We start from the raw sequence: 21,489 nt of genomic DNA, 5'->3' as shown, positions 1-21,489 counted from the left end.
TATGCAAAAAAAAAAATAAGAAAAAGTTTCAGTTATGCATCTGTTAACACTAAATGTTAAGGAGTGCCGTCAGTATTTTTGTCTATGACAAAAAATGAGTCGGATTTCTCTAAATATTCAGAATCCCCCAGCAGGCTTTTTTCACTTTAAAGAAATGTTTTACCACAGCACTTATACTCATTCAGCCTGATGTTTCACAGCCTTTTATCATAGAGGCTGATGCATCGGAGGTGGCGGTTGGGGCTTTGTTGTCACAAGGTTGTTCTTCTGGTAAATGGCATCCATGTGGTTTCTTTTCCAAGAAATTTCTTCGGCCGAGAGAAACTATGATGTTGGCAATAGTGAACATTTGGAGATTAAATTAGCTTTTGAGGAATGGTGTTATTGCCTGGAGGGGGCAGTGCGTCCCATTACTGTAATCACAGACCATAGAAACCTGTCATATCTCGTATTTGCCAAACATCTCAATCCCAGGCAGCCTAGATGATCTTTGATTTTTACCAGGTTTAATTTTACTGTCATTTACCATCCAGGGATTAAAAACATCAAAGCAGATGCATTCTCCCAGAGCTTTGTAGCTGTAGTGATCATGTGAACCCTGTACCCATTTTGCAGAAGGGGGTGGTTGTCTCAACCTTGTGCCCAGACCTGGAGAGGGAGGTATTGAACGCTCAGGGGGACGCCCCAGCCTCTTGCTCTCCAGGGAGGTTGTTTGTCCCACCTAATTTGCACGACAAAATAATTGGAGAACATCACAAAACTGTACTTACTAGTCATCCAGGTAGTAAAGAAACCTCGGACCTTGTTTTTCGTGCTGAGGTTGCATCAGGATGTGGTACCACATACTCAAAAAGCTGGCCACTGGCCCCAATCATGGCTGATGATAATTAAGAGTTTTCAATAGCTAAGATAGTTGATTCTCCTTTTCTGTTTCCTTCCCTTCAATTATTGGTGCATTGGAGGGGTTATGGTCTAGAAGAAAGAATGTTGGTTCTAGCATTGGAGGTGAACTTTTGTTCATTCATTTCATGCTTCCCTTCCAAATAAACCTGGCCCTGAATGACCAGAGACCACTCATAGAAGGGCGAGTACTGTCACAGGTGTGTCATACTTGACAGACAGTCCTGTAGTTGTCCTGTAGACCTGTAGGTCACAGCATTTGGCTACACAAGCTGCTCTTTGACTTTCCCTATTTCCCTGCTTGGGGTTTATCCATTTCTCTTTAGAACCCTGCAAATTTCCTCACCTTTGCAGCTCTTAATCATCAGCACTTAACTTTGTTTTTAAATACCATCATTCCCTCTTACCCTGTACTGGTGATAGGTCGAATACCCTTAACAAGTCTTCAGTGCAAGCAGTCGGCTTGCATTCATCTGTAGAAACTTTGTTGTTGTTGCAGTTCCTTTCCCTGAGTCATCTGAAGATGTTATTCATTTATGGCCAAACTTAACAGTGTGCCTTCCTACCTGCTTGTTTTCACTCCATGTCCAGCCTCCCATCTTTGATTGACAGTGCTGGCTTCATAGAGCCATAGAAGGGCAGAGATGGAAAACAAGCAGGAGGGAAGGTGGACTTAAATGTTTGGCCCCGCCATGATGTACAGTGCCTGTTCTGATATAATCAGTGGTTTTAGATTTAGCACAGGCAGCAGAGTTGAAAGCTGTCTCCACCCACACCAGGCTCTCAATAGAAATTATACATTGACAGTGAGGTGTCAATCAGAGGAGTGGGCTTGCTGGATTGCCCTGCAGATATTAAACTTTATTCATAAATTACAAAACCCATCAAAAAGTGCATATATAAAAGCCAGGTTGCTACACATACAAATCAGGGAAGGAGCCCAGGACAAAAGTCCCTAATATCGCTCTTCCTGACCACGGAGGTTGGCACCGTAATGTAACGTTATGGGCTGCAGATTTGTAGCTAAGTACTGGCCATTTGGCTAATTTGGAAAATGGTTGTTTCATCATTTTTATAAGTTATGATTAATATTATTGTACACATACCGTATTTTTTGTATTTTTCGGACTATAAGACGCACTTTTTTCCCCCCAAATGTTGGGGGAAAGTGGGGGGTGCGTCTTATGGTCTGAATGTGGCTGCAGGGAGTGGGGGTGCTGCGGTGGAGCGGGTCATCGGTGGCACAAGCAGGCTGTAGCAGTGCCTGCCGTGACCATGTGGCCCCGCTCATTTCATATGCATGCCCATCCTCCCGCCCATCATCTCTCAGCGCTGAAGCCGGCACTGACAGGTGGGCGGGGGAGCCGGCCCGCGTGATCACCCCTGGCAACTACAGCCTGGAATGATCATGTGCAGCTATATTCACTGCCCCCTGCGCATCATCATCAGCGCGGTGGGCAGTGAATAAATATACTCACCCGTCACCGTTCCCCTGCAGCATTGCGATGTCTGCCGGCCAGCTGATCTGTGTAGAGAACAGTGAGCACAGGGATGACATCATCGCTGTGCACACCGCTAGTCTCCATACACATCAGCGGGCGGCAGAAAGGAAAACATCATGATGCTGCATTCACCGGTGACCGGCTCCACACAGGCCAGCGGCGCTGCTGCTGACACAGAGAGGAAGATGATCGATGCTGCTGGAGTGAGGAACGGTGAGTATAAACGTTTATTTTTTTGTGTGCCATAGGATACAGGCCATATACCAGGATGGGGGTATATGAGCAGGATGGGGGTATATAGCAGGATGCGGGTATATATCAGGATGCGGGTATATAGCAGGATGCGGGTATATAGCAGGATGGGGGTATATAGCAGGATGGGGGTATATAGCAGGATGGGGGTATATAGCAGGATGGGGGTATTTATCAGGATGGGGGTATTTATGGGGGTATTTATCAGGTTGGGGGTATATAGCAGGATGAGGAACATATATACAAGGATGGGGATCATATGCAAGGCAGTAGGATCATTACCAGGATGGGGTACCTTAGTAGAGAATTTGGGGACATTACCCCCATAACAGTGTTAGCAGCAAATCCTCACCCCATAACAGTGTGTCATGACCACATGTTCTGCTTAAAATTTTATTTTCCTATTTTCCTCCTCTAAAACCAGGGTGCGTCTTATGGTCCGGTGCGTCTTATAGTCCGAAAAATACGGTACTTACTTTGCCCTGTTTGACCCCAGTAGTGGCTAATTGAGGTATAAGGATATTTGTGAACATCCTTACCTGTTTGGAATAATATATATACCTAACCAGGATATGTTATTGAATGATTGTGATATCAAAATTTTAAAAATCTATCCAAATAATGCAAACTGGTGTGAATGAATATGGGTATTAACGATTATTCACTGGGATTTCTGTAGGTCCCTCATTTAGATCAGGAGCACCTGAATAAATTAAGTATAGGGTCAGAATGCTACATTAGGATGCCAACCTCCGCGGTCAGGAAGGGAGATATTAGGAACTTTTGTCCTGGGCCTCTTCTGTGATTTGTATGTACAGCAACCTGGCTTTTATATATGCAGTTTTGATGGTTTTGTAATTTATCAATAAAGTTTAATATGTTAAGGGTTTTTTTCCTTTTTCGGTGTTTGTGTGTATCTACCCCGTCTCTAATATTTTGCTAGGTTTTTGTACTGCCCTGCAGGTACCAGCTAGATCTAGCAATGATAATCACCAAGTGATAAAGCCTTTAGTTTAAGTAAACAACGGCACACAGCCTAATAAGAAAGGTACAGTTGATTTTTGTTTTTTTAACCCCTAAAGCATGTTGTCCTCAGAATTATATAGCAATAACCGGCTGACAGATTCACTTTTTAGGTTAAACATCTTCATTCATTAACAGTTGGTCATAAATGGATGGGGATAATACATTTAATTTTTTTTTCCTGTGCTGAGATAATCTTATATATGTGCCCCTGCTATGTACTATGTAATGACCGTGTCTGACCGTACAGGGACATGGTCTGATCATACCACAGCTCCTGGGAAGGTGAGAAAATAAAAGAATATAAAGACATGACAGCACGTGATCGCAAATTATTTTTTCATCGAGGTAAAACAATTTTTAAAATCAGGCAGGGAAATGTTTTACGTCACAATAAGAATCATCTATGATCCAATGCTGTGTTATCTGTATATACTCTTTTGCGTCCTCCCCTGTCCAGTAGCTTTGGTATGATCTGACCATGTTCCTGTACGGTCAGACACAGCCATTACACAGTAGACAGCAGGGACACATATATAAGATTATCTCAGCACAGGAACATTTTTTTAAACATATCCAATTGTATAAATTATTATTTTTCCAAGATCTATTGATTAAAATCAACTTTAAAATGAACTTTGTGGGTGGGAAAACCCCTGTAAGGACATTTTAATTTTTTTTTTTTTATTAAACTAGATATATGATCAATTACAAAGTAGAGTATATCAAATTTAGTTTAAAAACACACCTAACTTGTTCATGCTATATTTACCCTGAAATATAACACTATAATAGTATATGGTAACACACTGGGTAAATTGGAACCTGAAAACGTAATGAAGATAGATAATAGTAAATAGTTTAGAGGTTACAAAGCTTTAAATTCTCCTTTTCAGAAAGTTTTAGTGACATGATAATGATTCTGTCACTACTCACTACATACAGATTTATATTGCTTTTACTAAAATTCTGAGAAAGGCCTACTCCTATGTAAGAGGTTGGCCAGGTAAAACAAATTGTACTTAACTGAGCGTAAATGAGTAAACTATGCAAGTAGCATAATTTGGCAGGTCCTCTTGGCTGGTCTTTTCTGTGTCCGCGCAGGACCAGATCGGAGACTGAAGGAGGCTGGTTAGGTCTCATTACAATAGCTAATCCGGCCTGTTTCTCACAGCCGATTCATAGGCATTCAGGGAGCTGGCTTAGCTGTGGAAAGGAGCCATCAACCAGCCCCCTTCATAAAACTCCACTGGTCACAAGCTACCTCAGGAAACGTTATCAGACATCAATTAGAACTCCAGCTGGGACCGCGGACCTAATATGTGGTGGTGATTGGGGCATCATTCCAACGCAAAGAATATTCATGAGTTGCAGTACATAACTAATTTATTCTCATTTATATATTTTTTTAGCTTGACAACCCCTTCTTATATTTGTTAAACTAGTGCAGTATCAGGTACAACCTTGCCTTAGATTGCAATAGGAAGAGTAGCTCTGGAGAACCAAAATGCAACTGGAAAAATAAAATTTGTCTTTTCTGTGCTTAAAGTGGTTTTCCAGCACTGGGATATTGATGACTTCTCCACAGATGGATCTTCAATATCAGATCATTGGGGGTCTGACACCCAGCACCTCCACCAATCAGCTGTTACCAGCTCCTGCAGGATGTAAAGTGTGCCAAGTGGCCCACTACCATTTAGTGACTGCTGCAGATCAGCACCTATAAGGGTGTCATGAATATTTTCTTACTAGAAAACCCTTAAAAGCCACAAAGTTAGAGATCTGCAGACCTCCCGTCTACCCGCCAGGTACTGATACTGAATACTGGATACTGAATCAGAGTCCTGGAGATGGATCTGCTCATCTCTACTAAAAGTGCATTGTGCTGCCCCAGTGCCCTCCAGGCACAACTTCAAATCAGGACTGCCTGATGCAGAGTTTGGAGTCATAAAGGAAACAATTGGCTCATGTTTTAAAGGAAAACTGTCTGCTCCCCTATGCCCTCCAACCCAGCAGCATTTATACCTGTATGCCCAATTGCCTGCCTAACTAGCCTAACGCCATACCTCCCAACTTTTCAAGAAAGGAAAAAGGGACAAAGTATGCAGCGCGCGCAGTGCGCCGCGGCAAATTTTGACCACGCCCCTAGCCACACCCCTAGCCACACCCATTTAGCAGTAAGGATCATTCAGCAGATGCCCCGGACTGTTCATTCATATTTATAGCAGTCAGAATTTTCTTATATTTCTATGTGTCACTATATGACATGTTGCTTATTTGTGCCTATCAATCCGTGTTCACACGTTGCATAAATTCTGTTTCTTTTTGTTTCTGTCTGCACCAAACTACACAATAACAATCTTCTCTGTTTTTTCCATTTTTGCTGCATTTTTTCTGTCTTTTCTCCATTATTTAATGTGTTTTTGGTTCACATGTGAATCTGCGTTTTTAAGTGTTTTTATGTACAGAGAAGCTTTTTCCTGCATTTTTTTAAGCTCCACATAGAAACCTCCAGAGAAACCCCCCCCCCCCCCGAAAACCGCAGAATTCAGTGGCGTCTTTTCATGGAATCACATCCACTTTACTTGGACAATTAAACACAGCAGAATAATGTGCAAAGAAACAGCAGAAAAAAATGCAGCATTTACACTACATGTGAACACGGACTAATTGTCCAAGCAAAGTGGATGAGACGTCCTGAAATCTCCGCCCCCGGTGCGTGGAAAGACGCCGCTGAACTGTGCGGATTTGGTGTTTCTTTCTTTATAAGCTTCAGGATTCACATCAGCAACAAACATGTATCAAATAAAGGGACAATGCATAAAAAACACCGCAAACACGCAATAATCAGAGAACATTGTTATTGCACTCGTGGCGCGGACACCTGCAGAAAAAATGCAGCATTTACGCTATGTGTGAACACGGCCTCAGTGATCCATTTTTATTACATTTTTTATGGGTTTTAATAAAGAAAAATAATAAATTGCGCCTTTTTTTCCCCGCCATTTACCGATCCCCATAAATAATCTGATCGCTGTGTTGTTCAGGTCATTACGATTACAGGGACACCAAATATGTCCATGTTATTTGCTGATTTGTGATGTTTATTATTTTATAAAAAAAAGTGCAATAAAATTACATTATTCTATTTTTTTTATTATTTTTAGTAACTTTATTAGAAGAAAAAAAATCCTCTTTTCCTCTCCCTCTAGAATACAGGACATAGAGATGCTGCTCTGTACAATGTAGCTGTGTCCTGTGTAATCTGCTGTGTAAGAGGCTGCATTGTAGGTTCATTTATGTGAAATCCTCCCTCTGACATCATCAATCCTAGTGGCTCAACAGCTAGAGCAGCTAGGAAAGCCAGGAGGCAGCTGGACACAAGTTTTGAACGTTGCTGGTTTGAATCCAAGGTGGTGAAGATAAAAAAAAAATAAAAAAATTGTATTTGTATTTTTTCCTCATTTCTTTATAGTAGTTTTATGGGAACAAATGAATCTGACTCTTTCACCAACATTGAGATACAGTATTTATCTATCTATCTATCTATCTATCTATCTATCTCTATCCCTCTATCTATCTATCTATGATTCTATCTCTCTATCTATCTATCTATCTATCTATCTATGATTCTATCTAACTATGATTCTATCTCTCTATCTATGATTCTATCTTTCCATCTATCTATCTATGATTCTATCTATGATTCTATCTATCTATCTATGATTCTATCTATGATTCTATCCCTCTATCTATCTATGATTCTATCTCTATCTATCTATTATCTGTCGTGTATCTATATATCCCTCTATCATCCATCCCTCTTTCATCCATCCATCCCACTATCATCCATCCATCCCTGCCTCTATCCCTCCCTCTATGTCTCCATTCATCCATTCATCCCTCTATCATCCATGCATCCATCCCTCCCTCTATCCATCCCTCCATTCATCCCTCTATCATCATCCCTCCCTCTATCCCTCCATTCATCCCTCCATTTATCCCTCTATCTCTCCATTCATCCCTCCATTCATCCCTCCATTCATCCATTCATCCCTCCATTCATCCCTCTATCCCTCCATTTATCCCTCTATCCCTCCATTTATCCCTCCATTCATCCTTCTATCTCTATCTATCTATTATCTGTCGTGTATCTATATATCCCTCTATCATCCATCCCTCTTTCATCCATTCATCCCTCTATTATCCATCCATCCCTCCCTCTATCCCTCCATTCATCCCTCCATTCATCCATCCCTCCATCCATCTTTGCAGCTGAATAATCTGCTTCTGGTGTCTCTGCTGCAGTATAGACGTCAAGATAACAAAATCTTCCTATTGCTTTCAATAGAGGCAGTAGCTCAGTGGTTAGAGCTGCTGCCTTTGAAACAAAGAACTCACAGCTCTACGAGTTCGAGTCCCGGCCGCTCCGAAAATCCAGCCAATGGTAATTTAATTTAATTTATTCACTCCACTAAGGGGAGGAGCCGGGACATCAGCTGTGAGCCGCGGGAGTGCGGGACAGACCTGATAAATCGTGGCAGTCCCGCAGAATCCGGGACGGTTGGGAGGTATGCCTAACGCTATTTACAAATATGAATGTTTTAAAAAACTACTTATAATCCTCGCTGTTACTATGCTAATTAGGCCTGTGACTAGTTGCAGGGGTGTTAGTTCCCCTGATTCGTCAGTTCCTGGAGATATTGTGCATGCACATGGCTCCTTTTGGCTGTGTCAGTGCGCCTCAGAAGCAGGGTTTACAATTTCAGACTTCATAAGGTGCAATGTACATGACCAGAAGTTCAGGAGATGGCTCGTACATGTCTTCTGAACTTCTGGTCATGCGAAGTGCGCCTAATTAAGCTGGAAAGTGTACACCCAAAGCTCAGTGACAAGGCTGAAATGAGCCACGTGCATGTGCAAGATTTCCAAGAGCTGGCGGTGAGGCCAACTTGTGGAAATCATGTTATCCTGCCAGTGGAGCATGAGAACATGGAAAGAAGGCTGACTAGTCTGGGGAAACAATGCCCCTTCAATTAGTCAAGGCTTTATTTAGCATAGGAATAACGAGGGTTATAAGTTGTTTTTATAAACATTCATAATAGTGAATAGTATTAAGGCCGCTTTACACGCTGCGATATCGCTAGCGATGTCACTAGCGATCACACCGCCCCCCCCGTCGTGTGTGCGTCACGGGCAAATCACTGCCCGTGGCGAACAATTTCGCTAGTACGCGTCACACGCACATACCTTCCTAACGACGTCGCTGTGGCCGGCAAACAAACTCTTTTCTAAGGGGGCGGTTCGTGCGGCGTCTCAACGACGTTACACAGCGGGCCACCAATAGAAGCGGAGGGGCGGAGAGTAGTCGCATTAATGTCACTCCCACCTCGTTGCCGGAGGACGCAGGAACGCTGTTGTTCGTCGTTCCCGGGGTGTTACACATAGCGATGTGTGCTGCCTCAGGAACGACGAACAACCTGTGTCCCAAAAGAGCAACGATATTTGGGAAAGGAACGACGTGCAACAATCAACGATTTGTGCCGCTTTTTGGATCATTAGCGGTCGCTCATAGGTGTCACACGCAACAACGTCGCTGATGACGCCGGATGTGCGTCACAAATTCTGTGACCCCAGCGATATCTCGTTAGCGATGTCGTTGCGTGTAACGGTGCCTGTATACAGGGCTGGTTAGGGAGGGAATATGTGCAGACAGGTTACAATGGTGCTGGGTTGGAGATTAGGGGACCTGACAGGCTCCCTTTTAAGGGCTACACAGTCATATATATCATTTTTGAGGGGGGGGGGGGTTAAAGTATCTGATAGGTTCCCTTTAAGTTGTATGACATATTGTCTAATGGACCACATTCATTAACCATCTGTTCTTATGAACAGATTGAAACCCAAAGGAATAGTTTTATAACAGCAGTTATATCCAAGCAATATTTTTACCATTACAGTACTAATAACCTTGTGGTTTATTGTTATATGGAATCTTGTATTGCTGCCATGTTAATCCTGTTTTTCATCGTCACTTCACTTACAATACTTTTCCAAACAAACACGAGCTCAATATCTGTGGATGGAGCAGAAAAGGCTTTTGGAAATAAAAAAAAAATCCTCAGTGTAAGGATAAGAAGTATATTTTATTGTCAAAATACTGTAAATCTGTTCACGAGACAAAGCGTTTGTAATTTTCCTTATGATAAGATTAACAAGCTTTTTAGGAATGTCGACTTACTTCTAATAATAAGAAATCTAGCAATTGTGCTTCCATATTGCATGCATACACTAAAGACACATTTGTCATAGCCAAGAAGAAGAGCTACAAGATGTCATACTTTACTGTTAAATACAAAGCGGAAACATAAGAAATGATTTGGTAATAAGAAAATATATGTCCCAAAATCTTTATTAAACACTGTACAGATCAAAATATTGCACTTGAAATCAGACCATAAATATGTACAAAACGTATTTTACAAACTTTATTTCTTAATTTATAAATCTCTAGTAACAATCAAGACCCATTATTGATTAAAAAGACAACTGGACTGGAAACCTTGTATACAGTAGTTCTGTCTGACATTCAGTGATACAGGCCATAATGTTTGCATCCAAAAGTGGTATGATGGACAAGTAAATATATAAAGTATTGAAAACAGTTCATGGTAACCTTGGATGAGAGCAGAAAAGATCATTTAGGCCATGTTCACACTTTCAGTATTTGGTCAGTATTTTATATCAGTATTTGTAAGCCAAATCCAGGAGTGACTGAATGTGTGAACATGACCAAAGGTCAGAGTGATGGTTCTGGTTGGGGCTGGTGAAGAAGTCGGATACATGGCTGGAGTATGAGGCTCTGTTTCTCCAGGACATATCATGGGGGTTTCTTATTCTTTTTTTACATTTTCTATCTTCTAATTATAATGCGGAAACAGTGAAAATCCACATTAAACAGATCGGCTTCGGGTGCTTTCACACATCCGGATTTTTGCTCTGCGGCACAATACGGCATTCTGCAGAAAAACCGCAACCGGCTTTTGTAACGCCGGTTGCGGTTTTTTTTGCATAGACTTACATTAGTGCCGTATTGTGCCGCAGGGCCTTGCGTTCGGTCCGGTTTTTGCCGCATGCGGCAGATTTAGCCGATGCCGCGGCCGGATCGAACGTTCCCTGCAACGTTTTTTGCTCCGGCAAAAAACACCGCATCGCGCCGAATCCGGCCGCTGCGGCGCATTTTTCAATGCATACCTATGGAGGCCGGATGCGTCGCGATGCGGAAAAAAACGCATCCGGTCGCCGCATGCGGTTTTTTCCACTGCGCATGCTCAGTAGCATGCCGCAACCGGAAAAAAACGGACGGGCCGCATGTAAAAACTTATGCAACGGATGTGGTGTTTTCGCCGCATCCGTTGCATGGTTTTCACAGCCGGATTGAGCCGCAGTGCTCAAACCGGATATGTGAAAGCAGCCTTAAAGGGAACCTGTCTCCAGATTTGGCAACTATAAGCTGCAGCCACCACTAGTGAGTTCTTATATACAGCATTCCAGAATACTGTATATAAGAGCCCAAGCAGCGCTGTATAATGTAAAAATCACTTTTATAATACTCATCGGGGGGCGGTCCGGTCTGATGGGTGTCGCTGTTCTCGGTTCGGGGCTTCCTCTCTGTGGCAATCTCCGTCCTCCTTCTACCCAGCTCAGTGTACAAGACACTTCTATGTTATCCACACAGGCCGCCATTGCGGTCCTGCACAAGCGCACTTTGATCTGCCCTGATGAGGATAGATCAGAGTACTGTAATGCGCAGGTGCGGAAAAGATTAAAGGACACGTGTGCATGTGCACTACAATACTTTGATCTGCCCTGAGCATGGCAGATCAAAGTGCGCCTGCGCAGGACCTCAATGCTTGCCAATGTGGATGACGTAGGATATGTTATCCATACTGGGCTGGGTAGAAGGAGGACAGCGATCACCGCAAAGAGGAGGTGCCGGACCGGAGAGCAGCGACACACATCAGACCAGACCATCCCCTAGGTAAGTCTAATAAGTCCGTGAGGGATCCTACACCCGGTTCCTTTACCGCCTTTTTAATATGCACCGCTTAATTTAATAAAAAAGGAAAGTTTTTTTACTGGAGATTTGGTGTGCCGCTGGACTTTTTTCTATATAGTTCCACATACCTACAGCTATCCTGTTTCATCAGCGAGCACCCAGAACTGGAGCCTCACTAAGGGAATACTGCTTCGAATCCACTCCTCCCCAGGATTGTGAACAGGTCGTACAGCGGTGGTGCAGAACCACATCTATTTTTAGCACAAGTATAATAAGTGATTTTTATGTTCTACAGAGCGGCCTGGGCTCTTATATACTGTAGAGTATTCTGGAATGCTGTATATAAGAGCCCACTGGTGGTGGTCGTAGTTTATAGTCGCCAAATCTGGTGACAGGTTCCCTTTAACTGACTATTAAATCTAAAATATTACACATTATATATAGGGACCGAGAAAGGACTTTAGGCCAGGGTCACACTTGCGAGTGCCTCGCGTGTAACTCGCGCAAGTCTCTCATTGAATCACCTGGCACAGACTCAAATTCTCCTGACAGGAGCGGGTCGGTTGCATGTATCTCTATGCAGCTGAGACGCTCCTGTCCAGTGAGTGTGCGGCCATGACGGGTGATGCAATGAGAGACTCACGCGAGTTACACGCAAGACACTTGCAAGTGTGATTCTGGCCTTAAAGTCGTTATCCAACCTCCTTCCTATCCAAATCAAATATCAGATCATGGATGTAGTCCTTCCATGGCGGTTGGATGTTAACACTTTGAATGAAGCTGCACAGCACAGGCGTTATTCTGCAGCACTCCTCAGCGGCTGCTACATGTTGAATGTTGCTGAGTTTTGCAGCTCTGTTCAAAATATTTACACTGAGCCACCACAGGAGCTTGTAACAGCGGATCGGTGGGATTGTCGGGTGTCAGATCCCATCCACCTGCGACTGATAAGTCGTTACTCGACACCCCCTTTACGTATCATGCAAAACTCAGTTGGCAAAAAATAAATATGTCAGTGAAAAGACAATGCTAGGCTATCACTTAGAAACAATGCAGGTTTCATAAGACTTTCCAGACCCGGAAATGATGTAGTATGCTATGTGATTCTCATCATGTGTGTCTTAGATTCATGGACACTAAAACAACTTGTATTTATTTGCTTGGAAAAGTGTCGGGGCTGGATTAATATGATGTATGGGCGACCCTTATTGCATGTTTTTTACTTTACTGCCATTTATGCATGGATTTCTTTTAGGAGATGGATATGTTAAATGCAACTTATGACATCGGTAGAACAACATTTCAGCTCTAAAAGACCACACGGCCCATATGGATAGTAGACACCTGAGAATGGATCCCATACAATTACAAAAACAGATTAGTGCAGACTTTGGGCAAACCCTTTTTGGTTAGAGGGGTTCCCTGGCTTTAAATAGTTGAAATGGAAACTGCTAGAATATCCAGTATATGGGGAACATCAGCAGAAAGAGTTCAGGGCCACCACAGGAGCAGTGAACCATCTCACAAGGATATCTGTGTATTTGGTCTCTCTTTGCAGCCGTTCTTCATAGGTGAAGGCCCTGATCGGGAGCGCTCACGTGTTTACTAGGCATCTCTTCCTATTGTATCTTATATTGGGTTTCCATTACCAGATAACCCACTTTGAGGTTACCTCTGTCTACTCTAATCTACCCTAGCTATTTAGTATTACAGAAATCATTTAACCCTACATTTGCTGTGATTGTACAGTTTACTTGACAATATTAATTACTCTTTGTATGGGCAGGTTGTACATTCAGCCAGAAATTTACATATTTTTCACAATATAATGGCCCTGGAATTGAATGAATCAAATGAATTTGTATGTAGAACCAAAAATCCTAGATTCAGATAACATCTGAAGAATGAACGGGGTGCCATGGCTTTTTTGAGTCTAAAGGATCAGATTTATTTCTACAGACTAGTCTTAAGCGGGCTTTACACGCTGCGACATGGCCCGAGCGATCTCGTTGGGGTCACGGAATTTGTGACGCACATCCGGCCGCATTAGCGATGCTGCTGCATGTGACACCTATGAGTGATTTTGAATCGTCGCAAAAACGTGCAAAATCGCTCATCGGTGACATCGGTCCATTTTCAAATATTGCTGCTGATCGGTGTACGACATAGTACGTCGCTCCTGAGGCAGCACACATCGCTATGTGTGACACCGTAGGAACGAGGAACCTCACCTTACCTGCGGCCGCCGGCAATGAGGAAGGAAGGAGGTGGGCGGGATGTTACTTCCCGCTCATCTCCGCCCCTCCGCTTCTATTGGGCGGCAGTTCAGTGATGCTGCTGTGGCGTCGCTGTGACGCTGAACGAACCGCCCCCTTAGAAAGGAGGCGGTTCACCGGTCACAGCGATGTTGGTAGGCAGGTAAGTAGTGTGACAGGTCCGCGCGATGTTGTGTGCCACGGGCAGCGATTTGCCCGTGTCGCACAACCGATGGGGGTGGGTACGCATGCTAGCGATATCGGTCACGATATCGCAGCGTGTAAAGCAGTCTTTAGGCTGTGTTCACACAGGGCTTTTTTGGTAAGTTTTTTTCCTGACCAAAACCTGATCTTGTGGCAGGAAATCTCCTTTGATTCATCTGTGTTTTTGGTGCATTTTTTTTTCTACAAAATGGGTTGCATCAAGGAAAAAACATTGCAAAAACGCTGCAAAGAATTGACATGATCATTCTTTGAAATCTCCAGCAAGAACGCAGGTACCTGACAAAACAGTCAGGAAAAAAATCTGCAGGTGTTTGTGTGTGTGTGTGTGCATGAGATTTCAGAAATCTCATAGACTTTGCTGGTACTGTAAAAAGCAGTATTTTATTAGCATGAATTTGAATAAAACCAAGACAAATCTGCAGCTAAAAAAAGGAAAAACGCACCAAAAAAGCCCTTATTCTGTCACATGACAGTAAGCAATTGACCTCTAGAGATGAAATATGGCTGAAAACTACATTTAGGTATGGTCACATGTTGCATTTAGGCTGCGATTGTTTCTCCGTGTTTTGGTTTTATACTATTCCAGGCTCCTGACTTGGCAGTTTTATGTTGTAGTGTAGAGTAGTGTAATCTATGGAGATAGTTGGATTTCATACCCTGATTGGCAGCAGTCTGACTTGTCTCTCAGAACGCTGGTAACCCTGGTTCTGCTCTCTGCCATTTGGGGAAAGGCAAATTGTAATACAATGTATTGAGCTAATACACCTTTATCACTGTTCTCTACAGACCACTGTTCTAGTATATGGCATCTTATAAAATGAATACTGCTACTGATATATTTACATACATACAAACGCGCTCACATATAGGTACACTACAGCAGATATGTCATCTGTAGTGATAGAATAGTATACATTGTATATGGTGACATATTGTATGTGCTATACAGGTAGTAAAGGATGTTGAATGGGAGGCAGGGCTGTATACCCACTAATGAGTGAACACCGTGCCCAGAAACATTACATGATCCTATTAATGCTGCACAATATGTCTACTAAACTCTTACAGAATGAGAATAATTATTCATATTATTACTATGGACAATGATTTTCTTTCTTTATGAGTATTGTACTGAAATATGTCAGGATACGGTCAATTTTACCAAGCAGATGACCCACATGGCTGGACAATGGAGGACCTGCCAGTGCTTAGTACATGCCGCCCCGAGTATCAGCCTCTGTTCTCTGCATGTCTACGGCCATGAACATTCGAAGCCTTCACATTCCGGTTTGTAGCTGATGGCACTTTATTCCCCTATATATGATCTACTATAACAAATTCTCTCCATCAAATAAACCTTTGATGTAGCGTCAAATAACTCTTTTATCCATACCCTTCTTGCATATATTAATAACCCCATGACTAAGTGGATCCTCGGATAAGGTAAACCCAACTAGAAGTTATATAGACAATTTACTCTATAGGACCGGTGTATTCAGTCTTGACATGTTACACACACTAATTGTAAGGTCTTTTACTGACAAAGATGACATCAGAGCGTATCTCACACTGGCTAAGAAGCCCCGTCCATTTTTATGACCTAGGAGTTTATGATCAGTTCGAGGAGGTCCATTGAATAAACTCTACACAATAAACCTAAATGTACAACCTTTATAGAAATGTCTGAGGATCCTTCCCATGGCTTCTGTTTACCGCAGAGTACGGTTTTCTGGAGAAGTTATGCTCCGTTACAGGATTCACAACACCTTTGTCTGTAGAGATCTACTAAGCACAGTTTAAGCTGTTTTACAAATGTACAGTAGTGCGTTGTGTCCTTGCATTCTCCCTCTGTAAAATAAAAGATCTAATTAAAACAGAAAGCTGGAATAAAAATACATATGTAGAACATATCAACGTGATAAAGTGTACTCGTAACCTATATGAAAAGAAGGCAGCCATTTTGAAAGTGAATCTCATTACTACTAACCCATAAGGTGTGAGCCACAATGTGTCTCACATTTTAGCCACCTTTTTCCTTCCTAATAAACGGATAGTTAATATGTGCTCAGTCAACACAATGGCTGCCTCCGGGTTACAGTAACGCTTGCAATGAATGAAGGTCTTGTTACAAGCAGTGCTCTGTATTGGCAATTACACACATCTGTTCAGGAGATTTTATTTTTAATATAATTGTCAGTAATTGTAATAGCCAAATATTTGCATACTTCCACAGGATGTAATATTGCAGTGCTGCCAAGTTGAGGGCCTCCGTTTCCACACGCAGTATTGATCGGCCAAGACTTTGCCGTTCTTCCTATGTACACAGTCTACTTTCCGAGACTGAAAGCCGTTTCCACAGGCTGCTGTGCATGGTCTCCAGGGGCCCGTCCTCCAGTACACATCGCACATCTCTGAAGAACAGTTCCTTCTGGAAGCTGGCCTGGGGATTAAAGCACAACACAAAGTCATTCCCTCAAGATGAAATTCTCACATGTATTCCAAATCCTTAAACAGCAGACACTCAAAACTAACGTTTAATGGCAAGTCTACTTCTTGTTGAGCGGTATTGTTTTTTACGATCACAGTGATAATTGGATTACAATCTGTGTTACTGACCTGTGATCAGACATTAAATCACATCTAGCTCAGCATTGGAGAGGTACTCTAACTGGAATGTCCTGGGCCCTAATACAAGTTCGATAACAGAGCCCCTAACTTTACAGGCAATTTATGCAACTAGTATTCACTTGTAGATGTGACAGAAGAATAAGTGGACAACCCCAATAAAACAGCACCTTATATCATATGGTTCTGAAAATGTACACTGTGAAAGTGTCACACTGCAGCGAGGGAATGCCCAGTGTCCGATGCAACAGGAGGGGAACGCCAGGGAAAATGTAAAGGAATACCTTGACACTAGGGAGAAGAGAGAGGGGTCAGCACCTAACTCACCTGTGACTGAACACTGAGCTTCCTAACTTCCCTAGATGAGTCCTTGCCCCGCTTGCGATCACGTGCCTAGGCCCTTGCCTACCCCGAACGTACCCTGACTAGTGCGCAGGCTAGCAAGATGCTAGTCTTACTACTAATATAAAGACAAAATGACGAATCGGAGATAAACAAGGGAAAACAGAAACAACAACAGAAACTCCAATTCTTCTTCTGAAAGGGACTCCACCAATTCCTGCTGGAAAGAGAACCACAGCTTTCTCAAGTGACAACTCTTTCACAGGTTAGCATAGAATGATCTATAGCCAGCATAGCAGAGAGTGAGGAGTGGGTTTATTTAGAAAAAGGGAGTGGCTACAAGTCAATCTCAGCAGGATAGAAAAGAAACCTTAACCCCTTCAGCACCAAATGGAATTAAATATACTCCTACTCAAGATAACTGAAGAAGGTTTTATAACAGATCTGCGATTAACTAAATGCTGTGACCTTCTGATCCCTGATGCCCCCGAGGTCTCCGCAGGACACAATATACTTGTGACAGTACGACACCAACCGTTTAGTGAGTATGGAAATCTCCCAACAAATGGATTGGTAGATTCAATTCCAATCACCAGATCCTTTTGTTCTATGGGATGCAGCTGTCAGATGATTCTGGATGCGCTTAATCTACTCTCCCCATAGAGAACACAGGGATGTTCCATCGAGACAAGCCTTTTTGTGTATGGGGGAGTCTAGAGAAATTGCTTTTGGTCGACCGATCATTTGGATGACAGTTATCTAATATGTATATCCAGATTTATGTGTATGGCCAGCTTTATAATGAACACAGTCCTGTCCTAATGCAAAGATAATAAACAGCCATATCTCTACATAGGGAGCTAAACACAGTGAAGGCATAGGAAAGAATTGTCAGGGTCGGACTGGCCCACCGGGGCATTGGGGAATTTCCCAGTAGGCCCTGGGCCCTAAGTGGGCCCCCATGCCTTATATAACATGGGGTGGCTGTAGAAGGCTGTGGGGCCATCTTTTTCTCAGGGCCGGTGTTTAATGGTGAGCAGACTGGGCAGCTGATCTAGGGCCCCCACTCTTAGGGCCCCCAGCCTTTCAATCTTGAACTTCAGGGATCGTACAAGTTCTGTACGATCACTGAAGTTCCCGCAGTTGCAGAATGACCTTTAGTAACATCTCAGTCATGTGACTCACGGAAGGTCTTAACACTGCACTGCACAATCCAGGCCTGCACATATGAGGTGCGCAGGACCTGGAGACCCAGCCATTATTCAAATGTATGCGAGTATTTTAGGCACGCATACATTTGAACAGTGTGGCGGCAACAAGACTGGGGTAACGGAGCTCCTCAGCCCCGCACCAACATGTAGCGGCCATCACCACACTGCTGCCGGGGCAGCAGAGAAGAAGAGGATGCGCAGGGCTGCAGTGAAGAGGTAAGCACTCTATCAGAAGCAGAAGATGACATTTAGAATAATTTTAGATGAGGGGGTCGTGGTGGGGGAGGAGCGGTATTACTTTACAAGGGACATTATGGGGACGTGAGGGACTTTTATGGCACACATTAAGGGTTAATGAGGGATATTATAGGGCAGTGGGGGACATTATAAAACAATTTGGGACATTGTGGGGCAATGAGGTACATTATGGAGCATATAGGGGCATTATAGGGAAATGAGGGAAAATTTGAAACGTATTGGGACATTGTGGGGCAATATGGGACATTCTGAAGCGTATTGGGATATTGTGGGGCAATGACGGATATTATAGAGCATATTGGGAAATTGTGGGGCAATGAGGGACATTATGGAGCGTATTGGGACATTGTGGGGTAATGAGGGACAATAAAGAGCATATTGGGACATTTTGGGGCAATGAGGGACATTATGAAGCAGACTGGGTCATTGGGGACAATGAGGGACATTATAAAATATATTGGGACATTGTGGAGCAATGAGGGACATTATGGAGTGCATTGGGACAATGTGGGGCAATGAGGGACATTATGAAATATATTGGGACATTGTGGAGCAATGAGGGACTTTATGGAGTGCATTGGAACAATGTGGGACAATGAGGGACATTATGAAATGTATTGGGACATTGTGGGGCAATGAGGGACATTATGGAGTGCATTTGGACAATGTGGGGCAATGAGGGACATTATGAAATGTATTGGGAAATTGTGGGGAAATGAGGGACATTATGGAGCGTATTGGGACATTGTGAGGTAATGAAGGACATTATGGAGCACACTGGGACATTATGGGACAATGAGGGACATTATGGAGTGCACTGGCACAGTGTGGGGCAATGAGAAACATTATGGAGCGTATTGGGACATTGTGGGGCAAAGAGGGACATTATGAAACGTTTTGAAATAATACTAAAAATCTACCTCGCTTAACATTGATGAAAAATATCCATTAAATATTTACCTTTTAATGTGAATAGTGATGAATGGGATGCAGATATTGATACCTGTATGCTGTAAAAAAAAATGTAAGCGCGGTGGATTTTTAGCATTATTTCAAAACATTTTTCAGGGGATAGTCACACAAAATCCCTACATCTACAAGCAGCTTCAGTCATATATAGGTACTTTTACAGACAATTGGGCGATGGTGGTTTTCAATTTGTAAATTTGCTATTATGAAACGTATTAGGACATTGTGGGGCAATGAGGGACATTATGAAGCGTATTGGTACATTATAGAGCAATGAGGGACATTATAGAGCGTATTGGGACATTGTGGGGTAATGAGAGACATTAAAGAGCATATTGGGACATTGTTGGGCAATGAGGGACATTATGAAGCATACTGGGACATTGTGGGACAATAAGGGGTATTATGAAACGTATTGGGACAATGTGGGACAATGAGGGACATTATGAAATGTATTGGGACATTGTGACGTAATGAGGGACATTATGAAGCGTATTGGGACATTGTGGGGCAATGAGGGACATTATGGAGCATATTGGGACATTGTAGGGCAATGAGGGACATTATGGAGCGTATTGGGACATTGTGGGACAATGAGGAACATTATGAAATGTATTGGGACATTGTGGGGCAATGAGGGACATTATGAAGCATATTGGGACATTGTGGGGCAATGAGGGACATTATAAAGCGTATTGGGACATTGTGGGGCAATGAGGGACATTATGAAGTGTATTGGGACAATGTGGGGCAATGAGGAACATTATGAAATGTATTGGGACAATGTGGGGCAATGAGGAACATTATGAAATGTATTGGGACATTGTGGGGCAATGAGGGACATTATGAAGCGTATTGGGACATTATGGGGCAATGAGGGGCATTATGAAGCGTATTGGGGCATTATGGGGCAATGAGGGGCATTATGAAGCGTATTGGGACATTGTGGGGCAATGGAGCAAATTAGGACATTATAGGGCAGTGGGGGACATTATAGAGTAAATTGGTGCAGTGGGGGACATTATAGAGTAAATTGGGACATTATGGGGCAGTGTGGGACATTATGAGCCAAATGGAGTCATTTGTGGGCAATGGGAACATTATGGAGCAAATTGGGACATTAAGAGGCAAAGAGGGTCATTATGAGGCACCTAGGAAGGGTATTGTGAAAGGCGGCATAGTATAATGAGGAGCCGGGGGGTGGAATTTATGCAGAGATGTAGTATGGGGGTGACATTATAGAAAAGGCAATTAACAACCCCTTCTGATTCCACTTGTTTCCTCAGACATTATTAAATAAAAGATGCCAGGATGGGAGACATAATTACTATATGGGGCCAGAATGAGGGACATGCATTATTAGATTATGGTGGCAAGTGGGCACATAATTACTGTAGGGGCATTTAGGGGATGTTGTTGCTGATGTAATACAAGTTAATTTTGAGGATACTGTCTTCTATGGGGGGGAACAAAAGTCTGACAGTGTAGAAAATAGTGAAAAAGTGTGGAATGTGCTTTGGGAGTGATCAGCTGTAGGTGACTGTGTTATTTTTTTGCAGAGTCGCGTCATGGCAAGCAGAAGTGATGGTGGTCAGCGCCAGATGAAGAGGAAAACGAAGATGAGTAACTTCAGATAGAGATGTCACTGGTAAGTCAGTGTATTACATGTACACACTATACACTATATACAGAGCTCCTGTGTATAATGGCAATGATGATAATATTATTGTTATCAGTATTGTGATTTTATTCATGATCATTATTGTAGCATTATACGTACCTGTGTGGTGGTAATATGTGCTCTGGTCATAGAGTGGTGGTATTTGTCTCTTGTGTGTGTGTTATTTGGTCATTATGTGGTGTGGTCA

General features: G+C 42.8%; 1 protein-coding gene across 1 annotated transcript in view; it reads right to left on the bottom strand.

Moving 5' to 3' along the window:
* Nucleotides 1-11,445: 11,445 nt before the first annotated feature.
* The window catches only part of ADAMTSL3 (ADAMTS like 3), a 725,891-nt gene continuing 715,847 nt past the window's right edge, over nucleotides 11,446-21,489 (bottom strand). Inside the window, exons 30-31 of the mRNA XM_075345857.1 lie at nucleotides 16,442-16,656; nucleotides 11,446-16,064 (exon numbers count right to left, since the gene is read on the bottom strand). Of these exons, the coding sequence (XP_075201972.1) occupies nucleotides 15,955-16,064; nucleotides 16,442-16,656 (325 nt within the window). The 3' untranslated portion in view covers nucleotides 11,446-15,954. The remainder of the gene's footprint in view (nucleotides 16,065-16,441; nucleotides 16,657-21,489) is intronic.

Source organism: Anomaloglossus baeobatrachus, chromosome 4 (genome assembly GCF_048569485.1).
Source record: "Anomaloglossus baeobatrachus isolate aAnoBae1 chromosome 4, aAnoBae1.hap1, whole genome shotgun sequence".
Taxonomy (NCBI): Eukaryota; Metazoa; Chordata; class Amphibia; order Anura; family Aromobatidae; genus Anomaloglossus; species Anomaloglossus baeobatrachus.
Note: the sequence above shows the minus strand (reverse complement) of the source record. Positions and strands in the feature narration are given on the sequence as shown.